This window comes from Ammospiza caudacuta, chromosome 9 (assembly GCF_027887145.1).
Source record: "Ammospiza caudacuta isolate bAmmCau1 chromosome 9, bAmmCau1.pri, whole genome shotgun sequence".
NCBI lineage: Eukaryota > Metazoa > Chordata > Aves > Passeriformes > Passerellidae > Ammospiza > Ammospiza caudacuta.
Window position 1 is genome coordinate 5,744,691 of NC_080601.1, and position 18,364 is coordinate 5,763,054.

Sequence of the window (18,364 nt, forward strand, 5' to 3'; positions counted from 1 at the left end):
AGTGCTTCAGCACTTCAGAGCTGCTGCCCGCCTATTTTCAATCTTTTTTATTTAATTTTTTTTTTTGGTTTTTTTTTTTTTTTTTTTTTTTTTTTTTTATCGAAAAGCAAAAGAGCAGCACCGAGCAGAGCAGTGCCAGAGAAGGAAAGGCCCTGGGGGCCCTGGCCGATACTGGACCAGGAACCCCACCAAAACTGGCTCACACAGGGGGACCCGGACCGGTAGGACAAACCAGAATCCCCAAAAACATCAAGAGGCCTCGCAGTGGGCCCGGCCCAGGAATTTCCTGAGCCCAGCATCCCAGGCCAAACCCATGAGGAAGGCTCTGCATTCCTACGGGCCTGAGCCTTGCTGCCAGCACAATGGCAGCACGGGTAGTGAGACGCTTCCTTTCCCCTAAACCACTGAGGCATGCCAGCAGCAGGGAAATAGAAGCTGCCCCGAGAATCTTCATCTCGGGTCTGGGAATGTTTGTTTCCCACAGCATCACGGCACCACCCCCACTGGGCTGGGGACCAAAGGCAAAACTTTCGGGAGTCCCCTCCCCCTCGCCGCTAGGGCACAAGAGAGGCGGCGGCCTCCATGGGACAATCCCCGAAAAACCACCCCCCAAACCGCCGAGCTTGAAAGCCGGCAGCCGGACTGCCACAACAGTGAGCTGGCGGGCAGCCCCTGCTCCACTGAAGGAGAGACCAGCCTCCAGGGCGGCTGCTGGGACGTCCGGTGGAAGCAGCGGGGACGGAGCCGGAACCGGGGAGGGAGCCGGAACCGGGGGGGGAACCGCGCTGAGCGTGGGATCAGCCGCGGGCTGCTTCGAGGGTCCCGCAGGTTCAACTCCGTTTTCTGCTGCTGACTCTGGGGTCCTCTGCGGAGGCGCAGTCGCAGTCGCCGTCGCAGTGCAAACCGGCAGCAGCGGAGCTGGGAGAGACAGCGGAGCGTCGCCGTTGCTTAGCAACAGGTCAATCGACGGAAGCGCTGTCTCTTCGGCCTTCTCCGACACAGGCTCTGGCGGGGGCAGGGAGGCCGGTGAAACCGCGGGCGGGACCTCCTGGAGAGGCGGAGACGGGATCTCCTGGAGTGACGGCTCTAGCAGGGCCGTGGAGGAAACCTCGGAGACCGGTGCCGCCCCCATATCTGAAGGCGGAGTCTGAGAGGCCGGCGCTGGCTTGAGCGGCCGCTCCCATCCCCCCGGAGAGAGAGAAGGGGGGGAAGGAGAACACTCCATCTGAGCATGCTCCGGAGCAAGAGTAAAAAAAACTTCTTCGCGCCGCGAAGTTTCGCCCCCCCCCCGCCGTGAAGCAGGGGGGGGAAAAAAACCCAAAGTCCTCCCCCACCGGGTCTTCTGCCAAGGGTGGTGGAAACGGAGCTTGGCCATAACAGTTAGATATCCATTGAAAACAAGCTGCTCTGCGCTTCAGGACTGGGAAAAGCTTTATAAATGCTGAGTAGATGGAAGGCAACACGCGTCCCTCCAGGTAGACGCACTGGATAATCGAGTCCATGCACTCCCAGACAAAAACATCCAAAGCATACAGAATATCAGTAAAGAACCCAAAAAGCTTTGCCCATCGAAAGAACCCATAGATATCTGTTTTTGACAAAAAGCAACCATCTTCTCTGCACCAATAGTTCCAGAGGGCAATAAGCTTTTCCTCTGAAGAGGAGAATTGAATCTCTTCTGGCAAGGCATGTGTTTGCCATACGAACAGCCACAAGCTACGAAGGGCTGGTTCATCAGGGATAGAAAAGTGAACAGTACCTTTTGAAAGAGTCCAGCTTGCTCTGGCCAGCTCCACAGGTCTGCTGCTCTTTTCCATCATCTTTCCTGATCGTTTTCCAGAAGAAAGATTCTCTTTGTGGTCAGCCTTGGCTGTGAACTCTGTCCAAATCTTCAGTTCTTCAGCTCCTGGCTTGAATCCACTTTCTGAGGTCACTTCAAAGCAACCATCAAATGCTACACATACAGGATTTTTACCCAGTGCAGCAATTTTGCTCCTCTGGTCTTATCAGATTAATTTTTGCTCTTACACGAGGGGTCACCAGATATTACCGCGACCTGTGTGGGTCGCAGTTGGTGAGAGAGAGACGGTGAATCTTGTATCTTGATCAGAAGGCTGAGTTTATTAATATATGATATAATACATTATAATTATACTAAAAAGAATATAGAGAGAGGTTTGCAGAGCCGCTAGCTAAGCTGAGAAGAGATAGAAAAGAACCCACAACAAAGTTGTGGCCAAGGACTCAGTCCCCTGGCTTGAACTGGTGATTGGCTCTTAATTATAAACATAGAAAATGAGCCAATCAAGGCGAATCCTATTGCATTCCACAGCAGCTGATAATAATTGTTTACCTTCTCTTCGGGGGCCTCTGGCTCCCGAAGACACAGAAATATGAAAGGAAGGATTTCTGTGGAGAAATGTCTGCGACACAGGTCTGAAGAATCTCCTGGGGCTGCTGCAGCCCCTGAGTAACCCAGAGCCTCTGTTCCCCAACTGGGATGCTGGCTTTGTCTCATCTGAAAAGAAAGGTGCTTTAAGTAAGAACCTTTTTTAAAAGCTTTTCCCATTCAGCTCAGCATCCAGGCATTTCTGCAGTTCATCCCCTTGAGCTGTTTTCTGCTGACTGAAGGTGGAACAATAGTTTCTGACCATCTGAACCCACTTTATCTTCCTCTTACTGGTTCTGGTTCATTTTTTTTTAGAAATCAAAATATCCATGCATATTTCTTGCTAGGATTCAGCAGAAGCCCTCACAGAGGAATTAACTCAGACAAAGCCCTGAACATTTCAATGTTCCTTATGGCTGAAGTGTTGATAGCAGGTTTAAATAACCATGGCCTGCTGTTTTCTTCTTCTCTTCTGCTTTTATTTCTTTTTCTATGCAAGTATATTTTCCATCATTTTATGAAGACTCAGCAGTCAACTCAGTTGCAGGAAGGGAAGGATGAGGAAAGTAACCACAGCCAGAGGTAGAGGAGATACTTTTAATGCCTTATTTCAACCTTTTGGGGTTTGGCTGCTTGGAGAAAGCTGTGGTCAGTTTTTGGGTTATGGGGTGGCCCAGCTTAGCTAAAGCTGAGCCACAGGACCCAGCCCAGCAAATGGGGCTCCTGGCAAGGTCCTACAGCCAGAAGTCCATTTTTCTGGTGGCTTGCTTTGACAAACAGTGACAAGCTTGTCTGGACAGGCTCTGCAGCTCTCACATGTCCCCTTGGGACAGGTGGTGTTGGGCTCCTTTTTTGGGTTTTGAGTGGAAGATCTCTGTGAATCTGGAAGATGAATAGGACTTGACATCATTGTTTATGCTATTTCTGCTTGTTAGTGCCTGTCCCAGATATTCCTGTGTCCTTGGAGGACCAAAAGGAGTCCCAGCCAGCCTTTGGGGCTCTCCCAGCCTAAATTTTTTTAGGATTTTGGAAGAGCACCTAGAAAAGATGTGTGAGCCCTTTGTTCTCCTTTTCTTCATCACTCCTGCAAGGCACCCCAAAACCTGCTGATAGCACTGGTTTAATCCCCATATTTTTCCTCTTTCCCAAAGATTAAGGATGCCCCAATGTCCCTCCTAAGCAAAGTAAAACGGGATTCTGTAAGAATATGGCAAAAGTACAAGACATCACTGCTGTCATCTGGAAAATTCCTTATTTTCTGTGTCTGTTTTGTGACAGGTGATGTGGGAATAACCTCTTTATCCTGGAAATTCCTGTTTTCATGGCCAATGCCAATACAGTTACTGCCTGGTTTGGGTTTTTATGAAGAAGGGGTGCTGGATGCTCTTCCATCTGCACACAGCTCATTAGAAAGTCCTAAATCCTTTGGGATCTCAGGCCTGTCTTATAAAATACTCTGGTTTCAGAATTGGATTTTATGGTAATAACTTAAATATTTAAGTGCCTTTCTGAGTCCCAGTGTTGGAATAGTTAGATTCCAAGTAATCCTGTAGCAGGTATTAAAAACTGCTCTGTTGTTACCAGCTTACTCAAGATTTTTTGGGATTCTGCCCGGTTTTTATATAGGCTGGCAGAGCAATACAGCTTTTCAGTGATTTGTTAACAGTAACAAAACTTGCAGTAATGAGTCACATATCTTTGTTTCTGTTGCAGTCATTTAGGGGGAAAATGAGCAACTTAAGTAAATGGTTTTGAGTAGCCTGAAAAATGAAGTCTGGCAGTGTCAGATTGGCTGAACTTGGTAAGGAGGGGCCCAAAACTCAGACTTTTAGAGGTCAGTTTGCTGCTGAACTTACACAAGACATTTTTGTTTGGTTTTAAGTCACTTTTATGACAATCTGTGTCATGATCAGCTGTGTTGTCTCTCACAGTTCTCTTTACCTGCTGATCCTCTCACTTCAGCCTCACCCTGACCCAGCCCCTGTGGGAACAGTGATGGGGAATGTCATGTTTTCCCTTTTTCCTTATGAATTCTGCCTTTTCAGCAATCCTGTGATGGATTTTGTGTACTTACACAGTTTTGTCAGTTCTGTATCTATATCTTGCATATCTACAACTCCTGCTTTAGCTTCAGATTTGATTTCTCTTCCTTCACATGATGCTTACATCTGAAAAGCCAAACCAGCACTTGTGGAATTGCTTCTTCAGTAGGGCAATTAATGACAGGTACAAAAGTTGTTTGTGTTCTCTGCTGGTGATTTCCTGGCCTGGCTGCAGGGGAAGGAGAGGAGGATGGGCTGATGGCTAAATACAGAAAGCCTGAAGTCTGCCTAAAGTGTGCCCCATGAGTGTTCTGTTTGTCCCAGAGGATGAGTGATGTGTCACTGTTGTCAGGCCCTGACTAGATAAAAGGTGTGTTGATAACTAATAACCTTTAAACAGCTCTGGAGGAAAAGAGGATCTGGATATGGAGACTGTACCCTCCAGAATTATTTAGTGGAGTCAGAGATGGACAAAGCCATGATGGATTTAGTGCCAAGGAGAGGGGAGTTACCAGGAGACTCTGCAGACCTACAGATTGCTTCTTCTGCATTTCCCTGGTAGGAGTTGAGGGGACAGAAGTGAGGCTGATGTCCCTGCCTTTGTTGGATGGCCATGAAAGGGTGCTGGGTGACAGAACCGTGTGACATGCCCAGTTAAAAGTTGGGTCATCCAAGCAGTGTGAATAGTTTCACATCAGGGAGCTCTGCAGTTAAGCAGGCACAGTCCAGCATACACAGATGGAATCTGGGAATTTCTGGGCAGGCAGTGGAAGTGACTTGGACAGCTCATCCTGGTTTTGACAGCATTCAGAGCTGGCAGCCTGCTTTTGTGAGTGGAAAGGGTCTCATGCAGCCTCATGCAGCTTTCAGGTTGACTGCAGCATCTCAGCTTTGGGGAAAAGCTGGCATTCAGTTCCTGTCCAGTGTCAGCCAGAGACCTGGGGAGAATTCAGAGTGGAACATTAGTATGGAAAAAATATCTGAGGCTAGGGATAAGTTATGAGGCCATGGTATGTGCAGCTTAAGGAAGGGCAGAAGGGAGAGATAACTGTCTCAGGAAACATGAAGAGTCACCATAAAGGAGTCTGAGGCAAGTCATTTTCATCAATCAAGAACAGCAGAGCAGGTAATGAAATGCCTAAGTGTGCACCAGGGGAAGTTTAGTTGAAATCCAAGGCAGGTTGAATTCCAGTCCCTTTTTCCATGGAGCAGGGGGATGCTGGTGGGTGGGGTTTCACTGTCACAGGGGAGTTACCAAAAGCTGGACTTTGTCCCTCAGTCAGAAGATGCCATAAATGCTGTTCCTAACTGATTCCTCCCTAGTCCAGGTGAGGAAACTTGTGCCAGAGAAATCAAACCCTCCCAACCTCGCTCTGAAAGGCAGAGGAGGGGTCTGTGGGGTGGTTTTGGGGGGCCTCAGGATTATAAGAGCATACTGAGCAACTGCAGCTGTAAAATCACAGAATGTCCTGAGTGGGAAGAGACCCACAAGGATCATGGAGCCCTGCCCAGGACACCCCAACAATCCCACCCTGTCCCTGAGAACATTTTCCAAACACTCCTGGAGCTCTGGCAGCCCTGGGGCAATGCCCATTCCTTGGGAAGCTGTTCAATGCCTGATCACCCTCTGGGGAAAGAACCTTTGCCCAATATCCAGCCTAAACTCCTGCCACAACTTCAGGCTGTTCCCTTGGGTCTGTCACTGGTCACCAAAATATCCAGTGATCCAGCAGTGTGCCAGTGAGGCTGGCAGGGTGTGTGTGGCAGTTCATGTGCTTGTGAGCATGGCTGGGACACAGAGGAGCAGCTGTGGCATCCTCCTGTTTGGGATGGATGCTTCATGGGGCACCCACCTGGGAGAGAAGTGCCTTGTTTGTGTTAGAACCAGGTGACTTGAGTGTGGTTGATGCAGTGGCTCTGCAGGGGAAGCTGTGGAGGGTTTTATTGGAATTTCTATTTATTGCATCATTAGCAGCAGTGGAAGGCTTTGCTCTGTACCAAGAGGCTCGTTTGCTTTATGAGGGGTGTGTAAATCCACTGCTGAGCTCCTGCAGTGCAGCAGAGCCTTGTGTGGGACCCTTGCAAATAAAATCCCAGGAGTGCTCTTTGCCTTCATTACCTTGCCACAGGAGTGTGTGGAGGTTGGTATCAGAGTCCATAAATTAGGAAATGTGAGTTATTCAGCATAGATGCTCTTGTGCACAACCAAGTTAGCCAGCAGCAGGGAGCAGCAAAAGCTGGGGGGCAGAGGCTGGGAATGTCTGTGTGAGCACATTCTTGTAGCAGGTACCTGACCTGTGCCTCCTCCTGCTGCTGGATAAATAAACACTCAGTCCTCTTGTTCCTTCTCCCCTTCCAGGCTCTGAATTCAGAGCTGTTCTGCAGCTCCTCACCTTGCTGGCTGTGCTTCAGCCCTGCCTTTGCTTCTGCTGATGTAGGAGGAACATGGAAGCAGGACCCTTTTCCCTGCTAGGCTAAATTAAACTCCTGCAAACTTGTTCTTCTTGGAGAATTGAACACCAAGGTCAAGCAGAAAACAATGTGAACTCTTAACAGGCAGTGAGGGAGCTGTATTTCTTAATAAAACTGTGTACAGCAGTTCCATGGAGACTTAAATGTTGGGATTTTTCAGAGTAATGGCTTCACTCGGGTTCTTACAGCTCCTCTGTCCTGTGTGTTTTCCTGCAGGAGGGTTGGGACTTTGTTCTGCTTCTGAACTTTCCTTTTATTCAGGGAGCATGCAGGACAGAAAAGCTGCTGTGTTCCATGGCACCAGGAGCACTGTCAAGGGCAGGGATGGCAGCAAGGTCTGGAGAGCAGGCATGGGAGGAGATTGCTCAGCTCTTCCCCCTCAGCATCCCTTTAATTTAGCAGACCTTTTTCCTTAGCATTACTGATTCCTTTTCTTCAGGTTTCCTTCCTGTCATTCCCTCACTGCACAGAATTTCAAAACACTGATCTGCTCAGAGCCTGCAGGAAGATCTTTTTATTCAGGGGCTGAAGTTCAGGTGCAGCCATCTTTACATAACCTTCTTTAATTGCTCATTAAAGTGGAACAAGTGGCTGGTGATGGCAATGAATTTTTCCCCCTTGCAGGCAGCAGTGGCTTGCCAAGGTCAATGAAATCTCCAAAGCTTCTCTCCAACATCAGCTCTGCTGGGATTGCACTGCTGCTGACAGATGGACATTTTGAACCTGGCTGCTACATATTCACTTAGGCAGAGAGGGGAAAGTGTGAACAAGGAGAGCATTTGGAAGATTGGATTTTTCTCATGTGAAAATAGCTCCCTTTCCTTCATTTCTTTATTATTTTTAAGGTAAAAAAGAAGCAATGGTCCAGGCAGGGTTTGGCATTTCCTCCTGCCCATTTTCATTCCTCTTTTTTTGGCAGCTCTGAAGATCTTTAGAGCTGTGTCTTTGGGTGGGTTTTACCAAATAAAGCAATAATTACACCCAGGGGCTCTGTAGGCTGTGTCCAGAGCAGGCTGAGCTTCATCTTGCAAAACCCAGTGCTTTAGATCCATGTCCAGAGAAGAAACCTTTCAGCATAAATTATCCCCCTCGGAAAAATGAGTATTTTAAATCTTCAATCTTCCCAAACAAAAAGCCTTTAGAAACTTTTCCCTTTCTTTTCTTCTGGCAGTAATTCAGTGCCTGTGTAAACACTTCAGCTTACTCACAAATACATTAAATTTTTTTGGATGGATGAGGTTGCTGGGATTTAGGGAGATATATAGTGTTTTCCCCTTTCTTTTTCTTCCTGTCATAGTTGTATATGCAACTTGACAAGAGATCCTGGCAGCCTCCTTCTCCAGAACAGTAAACAGAGCCAGTGCTGCAGTAGTTTGCAGATAAATAATGTATTACAGCCTGTCAAATAAAGCTTTGAGCAAATACCACTTTAAGGGGTCACATATTATGAATCTGAGTATTACCCTACAGATCATTATTTCCCAGACCCTTTTGATTCCTTATTATGCACAGAGCAGCTCTGGGAACAGGTCACCTTTTCCCACTACCCCTAAACCTGATGGAATTAGTATTAGCAAGATTCTCCCGTGGATGTTTTTTATTTAACTTGCAGAAAGAAGCTCAGAGATCATCCCTCAACACTTCTCTCCCATCCAAATGTCCTTGAAGATGTATTTCTCTTTGCTGTCTCAATTAGGAATGTGGCACACATACATTTATTTATTTAAGATCCTTGCTTTGAGGTTGCAGGGAATACATCATGTTTGATTGGTTTTTAAGGGAAACCTTCCTAGAAATTTAGGAACCTGCTAAAATACAGCGGATATTTAGCTAATGTGAGTGTTTGAAGAGGATAGGGAGTATATCCTTTTGGCATTGCTTTAGGAAAAGTCTGAGTTGTGTTTTCATGGTGCTGGCTCCAGTTACAGCTGGGTGTTTCCCTCCTGCACCGATGGGATTTGATGGATCCCAAATGCTCTCTGTGCCTGTGCCAAGTGCAGGGGCCTGGAGGTTCTTTCAACCATTTTCTTCTTCAGCAAACAAAGCAGGAGACACAAGCCACCAGTGTGTGTCCAGCCCAAAAATGCCAGCTTAGGAAGGAGGGGATAATCAATTTATTCCACTTTTCCATGGGAGGTTTTGCCAGGCACTTGTGGTTGTCTGTGCTGCTGAGCCCTCTCTGGGGCTTTGGTGTCCCCTCCCCACTGCAGAGCAGGGGCTGCTCTCGTGGGCCCACTGGGGTCTGGTGGCAGCAATCACGAAACACTGCTCCTCCTTTTTGATGCAGTTTTTTAAACTCCCCTTCTCTGAGTGGATATTTGTTGGATTTTTTGACACAGAGATGGGGCAACTGAGAACTCAGAAATAAAACAACCAAGAAATGTTTTTAAAACTTTTATTTTCAGTCTTATGTGAAGAGTAAAACAATAGAGATGTTATGAATCACACCATCACAATTAAAAGCCAACTATTTTCTAATTACAATACATTATAAACACTTCTTAACCTATCAACTTTTACACACCATGCTGTAAATACCTTAAAACCAATCATCTAAAGTGACCCCTCATAAGTCCTACTACAATACATCTCTCACAGTTCTACTTCTCCAGAGTATCTAATCTTATTTACAAAACCATCCTTTAAAACTTGTTTCTAGTTCCATTTCTCTCTCAACAATGTCTGTCCTGTTCCATGACATTTCTAAATCAGCATTTCTTATCTCAAAGTTTACATACAAGTACATACTATGTGAGCCTTCTGTGAAACTTTGAAAATTCTCTACAAATCCATTTCCCACAGATTGTAGCACTGGAGTTTTAGGTAGAATCTTTCCCTATTAACACTATTGCTTAGGGCAAATTTCTTGAGGAGGAAGGAGAGTCAGCTGGGAAGGGAAACCTTCCCCTGAGAAATGTGTGGTACCCAAACTTAGCCTTTTTCTGAGGCCATGGGAACTGCTTCATTTCCCACTGGTGAGCCTTGCTGCCAGAAGGAGAAATAAAAGGAAACCAATGTCTGCATTTAGGAACTTGCAGTAGGTTTTATTTCTCCACCAGGATGTTTCTCATGGTGGTGTCTCTGAGTTGCTTTGGGCTGGATGCTCCTCAGCCTGGGATTTGATTTCCTGCAGGGGAAGATGGATTGAGTTAGTGGAGGAAAAAAACAATGAAGCAAGGAAGAAAAGATATTATGGGTCTGTTGTTTTATGATGGCTCCTTGTATTGCCTTTCCATAAAGTTGTGCAATTAAGGAGATGTAGAAGCAGGGAAATTGCTTCTTTGTCCTCTGCTCTCCTCATGTGAGAAAGCTTTTCTCTCAGAAGGAAGGAGAGTGGGGTTGTTTGAACAAATCTGGGAATTTCATCTTAGAGAGGAGCAGGAATGTGATCATCCAGTCAGGTTTGGGGGGAGTTTTGGGCTATTTAACATGTGTGTAAGGTTATGGGTAATCTTTTAAATAACAAAAAAAAAAAATCAGGGAGTACCCTGCTGTGTGTTTGGACTGGCTACAGGGACTGGGCCAGCAAAGCTGGTGAAGTCAAGGGCTGCACCCCATTTCTGCTGCTTTCTCCCCTCCCTCAGGATTCCAGAATGGTTTGGGTTGGAAGGGACCCTAAAGCTGAGCTCATCCCACCCCTGCCCTGGCCAAGGACACCTTCCACCATGCCAGGGTGCTCCCAGCCCCATCCAGCCTGGCCTTGGGCACTGCCAGGGATCCAGGGGCAGCCACAGCTGCTCTGGGCACCCTGTGCCAGGGCCTGCCCACCCTCACAGGGAACATTTCCTAATTCCCAATATCCCATCTAAACCTCCCTTATTTTAGTTTGAAGCCATTCCCTCCTGTCCTGTCCCTCCAGTTCCTGCTGAGCTGTTCCATAAACTCCTCAGATTTCCTTTCACATCACGTTGGCTCTGAATGAATTTCGAAATTCTTTCAAGCCTTTTTATATTTCAAGCTAATTTCTTCAGCACCTCAGGTGTCCTGGCCTGCAGGAGGAACCCTGGCCAGCATTCTGTCCCCTCTCCTTGCCTGGTGCAGATGCAGAATCCACTGCTGGCACCAAGTGGCTGCCGGTGGAAGCTGCTCCAGAGCTGTTGGACTCGCTGGCCGATTGTGGGTGTGATTTTGGGCTGGGGTAGGACCCCCCCCGTCCTCTGTTTGTCCTGGTGGGATGTTAGGAGCAGGAGCTGCTCCACCCCCTCTGGATAATGCCAGGTGAGCTCTGCTTTGGCCCTGCTTTTGCTCCTTTGAGATCCATAAAGGGAAAAGGCTGTCAGAGCACTTGGTAGCTGTAATAAACCCCAGTGTGCTGTGCCCTGCAGCCCCTCCCTGGAGGGTGTGGGGTTATTTCCCCTCCAGAGAACACAGAAATAACCTGTACAGTGTCATCCTGTGCCTGAGGGCAGATCATTGTGATTGCCTGGGAATGGGCACTATTTCTCCTGCTTTTTCAAATACCCAGAGGATTTTAACACTGTTTGTAGGCTGTGTATTGAGTACTGAAAGACAAATTCCTGTAGGCTTTGCGCCCTCCTTCATCTCCAAGTGCTGAGTTGTGTTTGGCTGGGAGACATGCCAGAGGGTGGAGGAGCAGGAGGTACCTCTGCCCCCAGGAAAGGGGTGTCAGAGGTACCTGGGGGTTGTCTTTCATCAGGAATCAATAAGTTTCCACTCACAAATCCTTTGGAGCCCAGTTTCTTAATGGTTCAACACAATCTCTGACATAGCAGAAAAAATAAACAGAATTTCCTCCCTGAAATTTCTTTTTAAATGACATGGCCTGCTTATCCCTTCTGTAATTAATTTAAATGCATCTGACAGCAGCTTGGAGGCAAGATTTGAACTTTCTTTATCCCTCACTGTGATGCTGTTGCTTTTGCTCAGTTCAGTGGTGCTTCTGTTGGAATTTGGGAATGGATGTGGACCAGCTCTCACTTCCCAGCCCCTGTCTGGGCTGACCTGGCTGTACATGATAGTGGACATCTGTGTGTCCTGGTTTAATGTTAGAAATGTTCATTTTAAAATGAGATAAATAATAAGCAGGATAAATTCCATAGTTCCCAGGTTGTTGTTGTTGGTTTTTGTTTTTTTTTTTTATTTCTTGTGAATAGCTGTGTGGTATATCAGTAGAAAAATGAAGATGAAAAGTATTTACATTTTTCCTTCCTGATCTTTTTTGCATCTGGTGCTGCAAAACTAACCACAATCTCAAAGTTTAGTTTCAAAAAGCTGCAAGGAGCTGGTTATTTATTTCCCCATCTGCAGGGAGCTGTGCTTGCTTGTGTTACCCCATGGAGCTGATCCTGAGTGGAGGGCAGGGGGAGAGGGGGCTGATGGGCTTTAGACACCAACTTGAGATTTTCTGAGCATAGTTACCACTTAGGAGGTTGAGCTGAGCTATTTGGACACATTTCCTAGCCTTTAATTAAAGATTCTACCTAAAACTCTGCTAAAACCTGGGGTATTTTAAGGCTGTTGGTAGAAAAATGCTGATTTGTGTCTTTGGGGATGAAATTAGGAATATTACAGCAGAAAAAAGCTTCACAAGCAGCACTGATGGAAAATTTTTGTGTCCCAGGGGCATTTTCTTTGCATTCTTCAGGCATGGCAGAAACTACTACTTCTGCTTTTTAATGAAGAACATTTCCAAAAATGAATTTTCCCTCTCCTTTCCCCAGCACAGGACATTGGGAGAGGCCCATGTTTTGCATGATGTGTGAGCCCCAAAGCCTGTACAGATGACAGTAAAAATCATCATTTTCCCCCAAAACTGTGAGGGCCACTCAGGTGAAAACACAAGGGGCTGAGGAGCAGAATTTCTCCATTTGGGATCTGCCTCCTGCCAGAGTCACCCATACAAATCCCTCCAGCCCTGGTGCTCCACTTACCAGGAATTCCTTGGTTTCCCACTGGGAAAAGCAGCCAAAGTCTGGTTGATGTGGTAATAATTAAAAATTCATCAGCACTGAAGAGCAGCTGAGGCTGGAATGGTCAGCTCAGCAGGCAGCAGAATGTCAGTCACTGGTACCAAGTTGTTCCCCATGAGTTTAAAAATTCATTTTGTTGTTAAATGTCATCTTCTGCCTTGTCATCAGCTGGAGTGTTGGTGTTGTGTTTCCTGGTAAATTTGAAGGAACATAATCTGTCCCAGGTGCTGAGATCTGTGAAGCTGGGTGAAGTCTGATGTTGATGCTGGTGGATTCACAGAGATGGGAGAAGAGAAAAGATGAAATCCCCATTATTCAGAGGTGGGCTCCCACCCAGCACCTTCCCAGGCTGGGGAATGGCTTTTCCCTGCTCCCCTGCAGTGCAAGCCAGGAGACAAACCACTGCAGGGGAGATGGATGAGTGGAGAAAACCTTCTCTACCCTTCCCAAAAGGGCTTTTTGGAAGTTATGCAGGGGCCTCACAGCAGCATTTGTAAGAGTCAGGGTCTGAGGATGAGGAGAACTTGGGGCAGGTGAAGTCTGGAGACATCCATGAACCTTCCCTTGCTGGGACACTGGCCTTGGAGCAGAGAAGAGTAAAATTAGAAGACCTTTGCAGGACTTCTCTTTGGTTAATTAACCACTGTCCCTGTTTAGAGCAGCCACCCATCAGCCCAGTCCTGTGGGATAAAGCTGGGAGGGATTTCTGGGTTCTTTTTCCTTCCTTTTTTCTTCTTTCTTTTCCCTGGGGATTTTTTCTTTCCAGCTCACAGCTGTACATTCTCTATTTCTTCAGGGAGGTCCTGACCTCAACAGGTGTCCTCACACTGGGGCACCATTAAATGTTGGTTTTTGGGGGTTTGTTTTGTTTTTAGGGATTTTTTAACTTTTGTCAAGGTTGGGATTGAAGTGCTTGAGATGGTATTCCGGTTTTAGATTTAGATGTCTATTATCTTTATTTATATTATAAATTGTGAGGTTTATAGTATTTTATTAATAAGTTATAAAATATTTAAATTTTTATATAACTTTTTTTAAGGTTAAACTATTTAATTAAGAAATTACACTGAAATTATTTTTACTTTTGATTTAATAACTAATTACTTGAAGTCCGCAATGTGGAATTTTTTGTTTAATTATAAAACTAACAACATTTTATAATACTTTAATTAATATTTTAGTATTTTAAAATACTTAAAATTATGAAGAAGAAGGGGAAGAAGAACATTTAGCTACTGTCTTAAAACATTCATTTTGTCTCATATATTGTTATATTTTAAAATTCTAAACTCTAAGTTTTCTACTCTGTGATATTACACACTTGTAATTAAACTGCACACTCATAATCTTAGTGCTATCAGTCAATTTTGGGAGCTTTCGCTACAGCTTCAGGTCAAATGAAAACTCACCTGAAAGGTGCCTGTGCTCAGCTGGGGTTGGGCTCTTTCTCCAGGCAGCACTGACAGAACCAGAGGTCAAAGCCTTAACCTGCACCAAGGGAAATATGGGTTGGATATTAGGAAAATGTTTTTTACATAAAGGGTGATAAAGAACTGGAATGCCCTGCCTGGAGAGGTGGTGCAGTCACCATCCCTGGATGTGTTTAACAAAGCCTGGATGTGGCACTGGGTGCCAGGGTTTAGTTGAGGTGTTGGGGCTGGGTTGGACTTGATGATCTTGGAGGTCTCTTGCAACCTTGTGACTCTGTGAATTCTGTGAATTCTGTGAAATGCAGTGTTCTCTTGGGGGTTAGAGTCTGTTATTGCAGAAAGTCTAAAATTCTCAGCATCCAGGACTCCAGCAGAGGCTTCTCCCAAGAGCTGTCCAAGGAATTGCACATAGGAATTGCTCATAGGGTGGAGAGACAATCCTGGGGAAAGCAGATGCTGGAGCCCATCAGCACTTCTCCCTCACCAGAGTTTCCTGCAATGTTAATCCTTTATGGTGCCTTTTCTATGCCTCCCAGCTGAGGTGGAGCCTTGTGCTGCTCCTGGTTTTCACCTCCCTGTCCCTTCCGTGGCAGTTCGAGCGGCACGACCCGGTGGAGGGGCGGATCACGGAGCGGCAGTTCGGGAGCATGCTGCTGGCCTACAGCGGGGTGCAGTCCAAGAAGCTCACTGTCATGCTCAAGCAGCTCAAGAAGCACTTCCAGGATGGAGAGGTCAGTGGCATTCATGGAAAATTTGGGAAAATTTCTCACTGAGAAATGAGTTAAGCAATCCCCGTGCTCTTTGGAAAAGCATCCGCTCCGTGTTGAGCTGTGGGAGAGAGGGAAGAGCTGAGAGTGCAGTGGTTGGTGTCCAGTGCAGCCTGTAGGTTTGTTCCTTATGAAAAGAGATGCTGTAATTTTAAAAATTCAATTTGCTGAATGGCAGCCTGGGTCTGGAGCCAAGGCAAACACTGAAGCTGTGCTCCCAGTTCCTGGCTCGACCTTGGATTCGTTAGCTGCTGTGAGCAGGCTGTTTATTATTTAGTTATTAACTTCTGGGAAAAATTACTCACAATTTAGTGAGGAGTAAGTTTGCAGACCCTACACTCATTAATTCAGGGAGAGTCCTTGGAAGAAGATATCCATACCACAAGATGTGCTTTATCAGGTAAGGCAAGTATGGGCTGAGAAATTATTGAGCATTAGAATTTTACATCTGCCCCTGTAATGGATGTTCTTTTATTAAGCCAGAATGTTCTTTTATTAACTGGGATATAAACAAGCAATTCTTCAAAGTGAGAATGGATGGAAAGTCTTTGGCTGGCTGTTTTAGAGCTGCTTTCTTCTGACTTCAGAACCAGAGTTTATTTCTTAACTGGTTTAGGTGCCAAGTGTGTTATAAAACACAAGTTCTGACCAGGGTCTGCAGCTCTTTTTGTTCCTGAATGGGATTCCTACATTAACAGGAATAATTTGATTTCTCCAGAAGAAAGTGCTTAAATGCAATGTGTGTCTAATAGAAAATATCAGTTCTGCTTTTGAAGTTTGCAAATTGTTGATTTTTTTGCTGTGATTTTTGAGTTTATATACATATGTGTGTGTGTGTGTAGATATTACTGAACAGTAGCTGGCTGTGTGAGAAAAGAGGCAAATGAATTTATTTTGGAAGGTTTCCTACAGCAGATGTTTTCTTCCTTTCATGTGTAAGCCAAGACTCTGACATCTGTGCCAGAGGAAGAACTTCTTGTTCTTACCTTATTCCTCATCCCCAAATCAGCCAGATTGTCTTTCTATTTACAGCCAGCCAGATTCAGAGCAAATCTTTATCTTCCTTTATTCCAAGGACTTTCAAGGAGAGAAAATGAGCAATAGGACAAAAAAAAAAAAAAAAAAAAAAAAAAAAAAAACCACTTTTAAGGAACAGAAGTGGTGAAAAATTCATGATTGCTTACACTGGTGAGGATGAAATGCCCAGAAAATGTCCCAAACTCACCCAGCAAGGCTTTCCCTTGGAAGTACAGTTCTTTTGAGAGAGCTTTCTTATGGAATCTGCCAAACCTTGTCTTCTTTGTCTGGTGCAATTACCTTGACTGCACAAGGCAGCCCTGGCAGCCTCTAAAACAATAAAACTCTGGGTTTAATCTAATTTTAGCTGTTTTCCAATGCTGTTATTCTTAATTCCTGCTTTTGAGAGTGACAAGTTTTCTTCTATTAACTGCTAATCTGCTTTCATTATTTTTTTTTTACTTGAGGAAAAATCCCATTTTACCCTGGGTAGGTGAATTTTGCCTATTCAGCAGAGCTGCCACACTCTGTTTTGTCTAACATTGCTTATGAGTGTCCTCCCCAAGCTGTACTCACACAGCTGCTTTTCTCCTGGTAAAAAGGACCCGAGCCATCAGCAATATTCACAAGCAATGTATTATTTGCTTTATGCCCCGCTAAGTGCTGGGAAACCAAGCTGTCTCTTCAGAAATCAGTGATTCATGTCATCTCCCACATGGGCTTCAAGGCCTGGCTGGGCTTTTGGCAGAGGTGGCAGTGAGCTGGAATTCCTGGCTGGACCTGGGTTCCCAGGTGAAAAGCCCTCATTTGAGCTGTTGTGTTACAAGCAGGTAAGTGCTTCTGGAATCTCCCTGTTTATGTTTTGTGATGATTACTTGGGTGATGAAGGGATTCAGCTGATTATGAATTAACAGCTGGAGCTACAAATGTCTTGAAAGATATGATCATTCATCTGTTAGTTTGCCTGAGGCTGTCCCAGTCTCTGATTTTTATTTTATTTTGGTATCTGGAACAGAGATAGCGTTGATGCCAGCCCCACCTATAGGATTCCTCAAAAAATACAGAATTTCATAACACTGGTGGTATTCTTGCTACAGAGATTCAGTTATTTTGTCCACATGAAAGCCATGATTTGTAGGATACACTTGTGTCACTGGTTTTGTGTTTCCAGCTGGTGAAAGGACCACAAGGGGCAGCCTGGGATAGTGGGAGGTGTCCCTGCCCATGGGACACCATGGAATGAGATGAGCTTTGAGGTCCCTTCCCACGCAAACCATTGCAGGATTCCAGACAGGGCTCCATTCTGCACAGACAGCAGTGCTGCTTGGCCTTGGCAAATGCCATTTTGGGAATCCCAGGGAAATACAAGGTTTATGGCTCTTTGCTTAGAACACTGCAACCCCCAGAAGTCCCAGACAGAGCAGGCAGATCACAGCACAGATCACTTCTGCTGGCCTGGAAGTGCCACACACCTCATGGTTCCTCCAGGCTTTCCACTCTCTCTGCTCTGGCAGGGAGACATCATGGTAATTGCAAAGATGTTTTCTCTTGTAGAACCATTGTACAAAACAGAGGGATCTTTGCATTGCTTCCTGCAGAAGCACCTGATTTATTGGATTATTTTTTCCCTAGGACAGTATTTAATTTAATTCTGCTGTACATCCTTGTGTTCCCCTCAGGAAGAGGAGCAGGCAGATATTCAAGGAAAGCTCCCTGCAGAGTCACCAGGGATTTCTCTCCTCAGTCAGCTGTGTTGTCCACATGTGCTCTCCCATTTTGCCATCTCATCCTTTTTGGCCCAGATCCATGAATCCAGGGCTGACAAAGCTGCTGTTGCATGTGTCAGTGCACACCGAGATCATCAGTGTGGGGCCACATACTCCCTTACAGCAAAGATAGGAACAAGCTGCAAATGTCTGTATGGAAAGACCTTTAAAATGTTCTTTTTCTTTCAAAAGATTGGTGGCTTCTTCCCTGATTAGAAGTTGTTTGAGCAGAGTTACAGCAGATTGTGTAAATTTATATTTGACAGTACCTGCTGAACACATCCAGGTCCTGGAGCTGGGCTGTGTTCTGCAGTTTGGATTTTTAATATCTTGCTCTATTAATCTGTCATGCCAGGCAGGATAGGAGGAGCCTGAAGCTGAACTCTCTTGACAAGCTGATTTATGTGTCCCAGAGAGGGAGTCTGAGTGGTTATTACTGTGGTGATGATTCACCTCCTCCTTGGCTCCCTGCCGTGGCTCTGCTGGAGTTGGAGGCTCCAGCTCCTGTCCCAGTGATGCCTCTGGTTTGAGCTTTTATATTTCAAATTCTG

At 45.7% G+C, this 18,364-nt stretch overlaps 1 protein-coding gene across 2 annotated transcripts in view; it reads left to right on the top strand.

Annotated features, from left to right (window-relative positions):
• The window catches only part of MICU1 (mitochondrial calcium uptake 1), a 95,009-nt gene that overhangs the window by 66,757 nt on the left and 9,888 nt on the right, over positions 1–18,364 (top strand). For both annotated transcript variants that reach the window (XM_058810279.1, XM_058810280.1), the window contains one exon: positions 14,857–14,994. In XM_058810279.1, the coding sequence (XP_058666262.1) occupies positions 14,857–14,994 (138 nt within the window). The remainder of the gene's footprint in view (positions 1–14,856; positions 14,995–18,364) is intronic.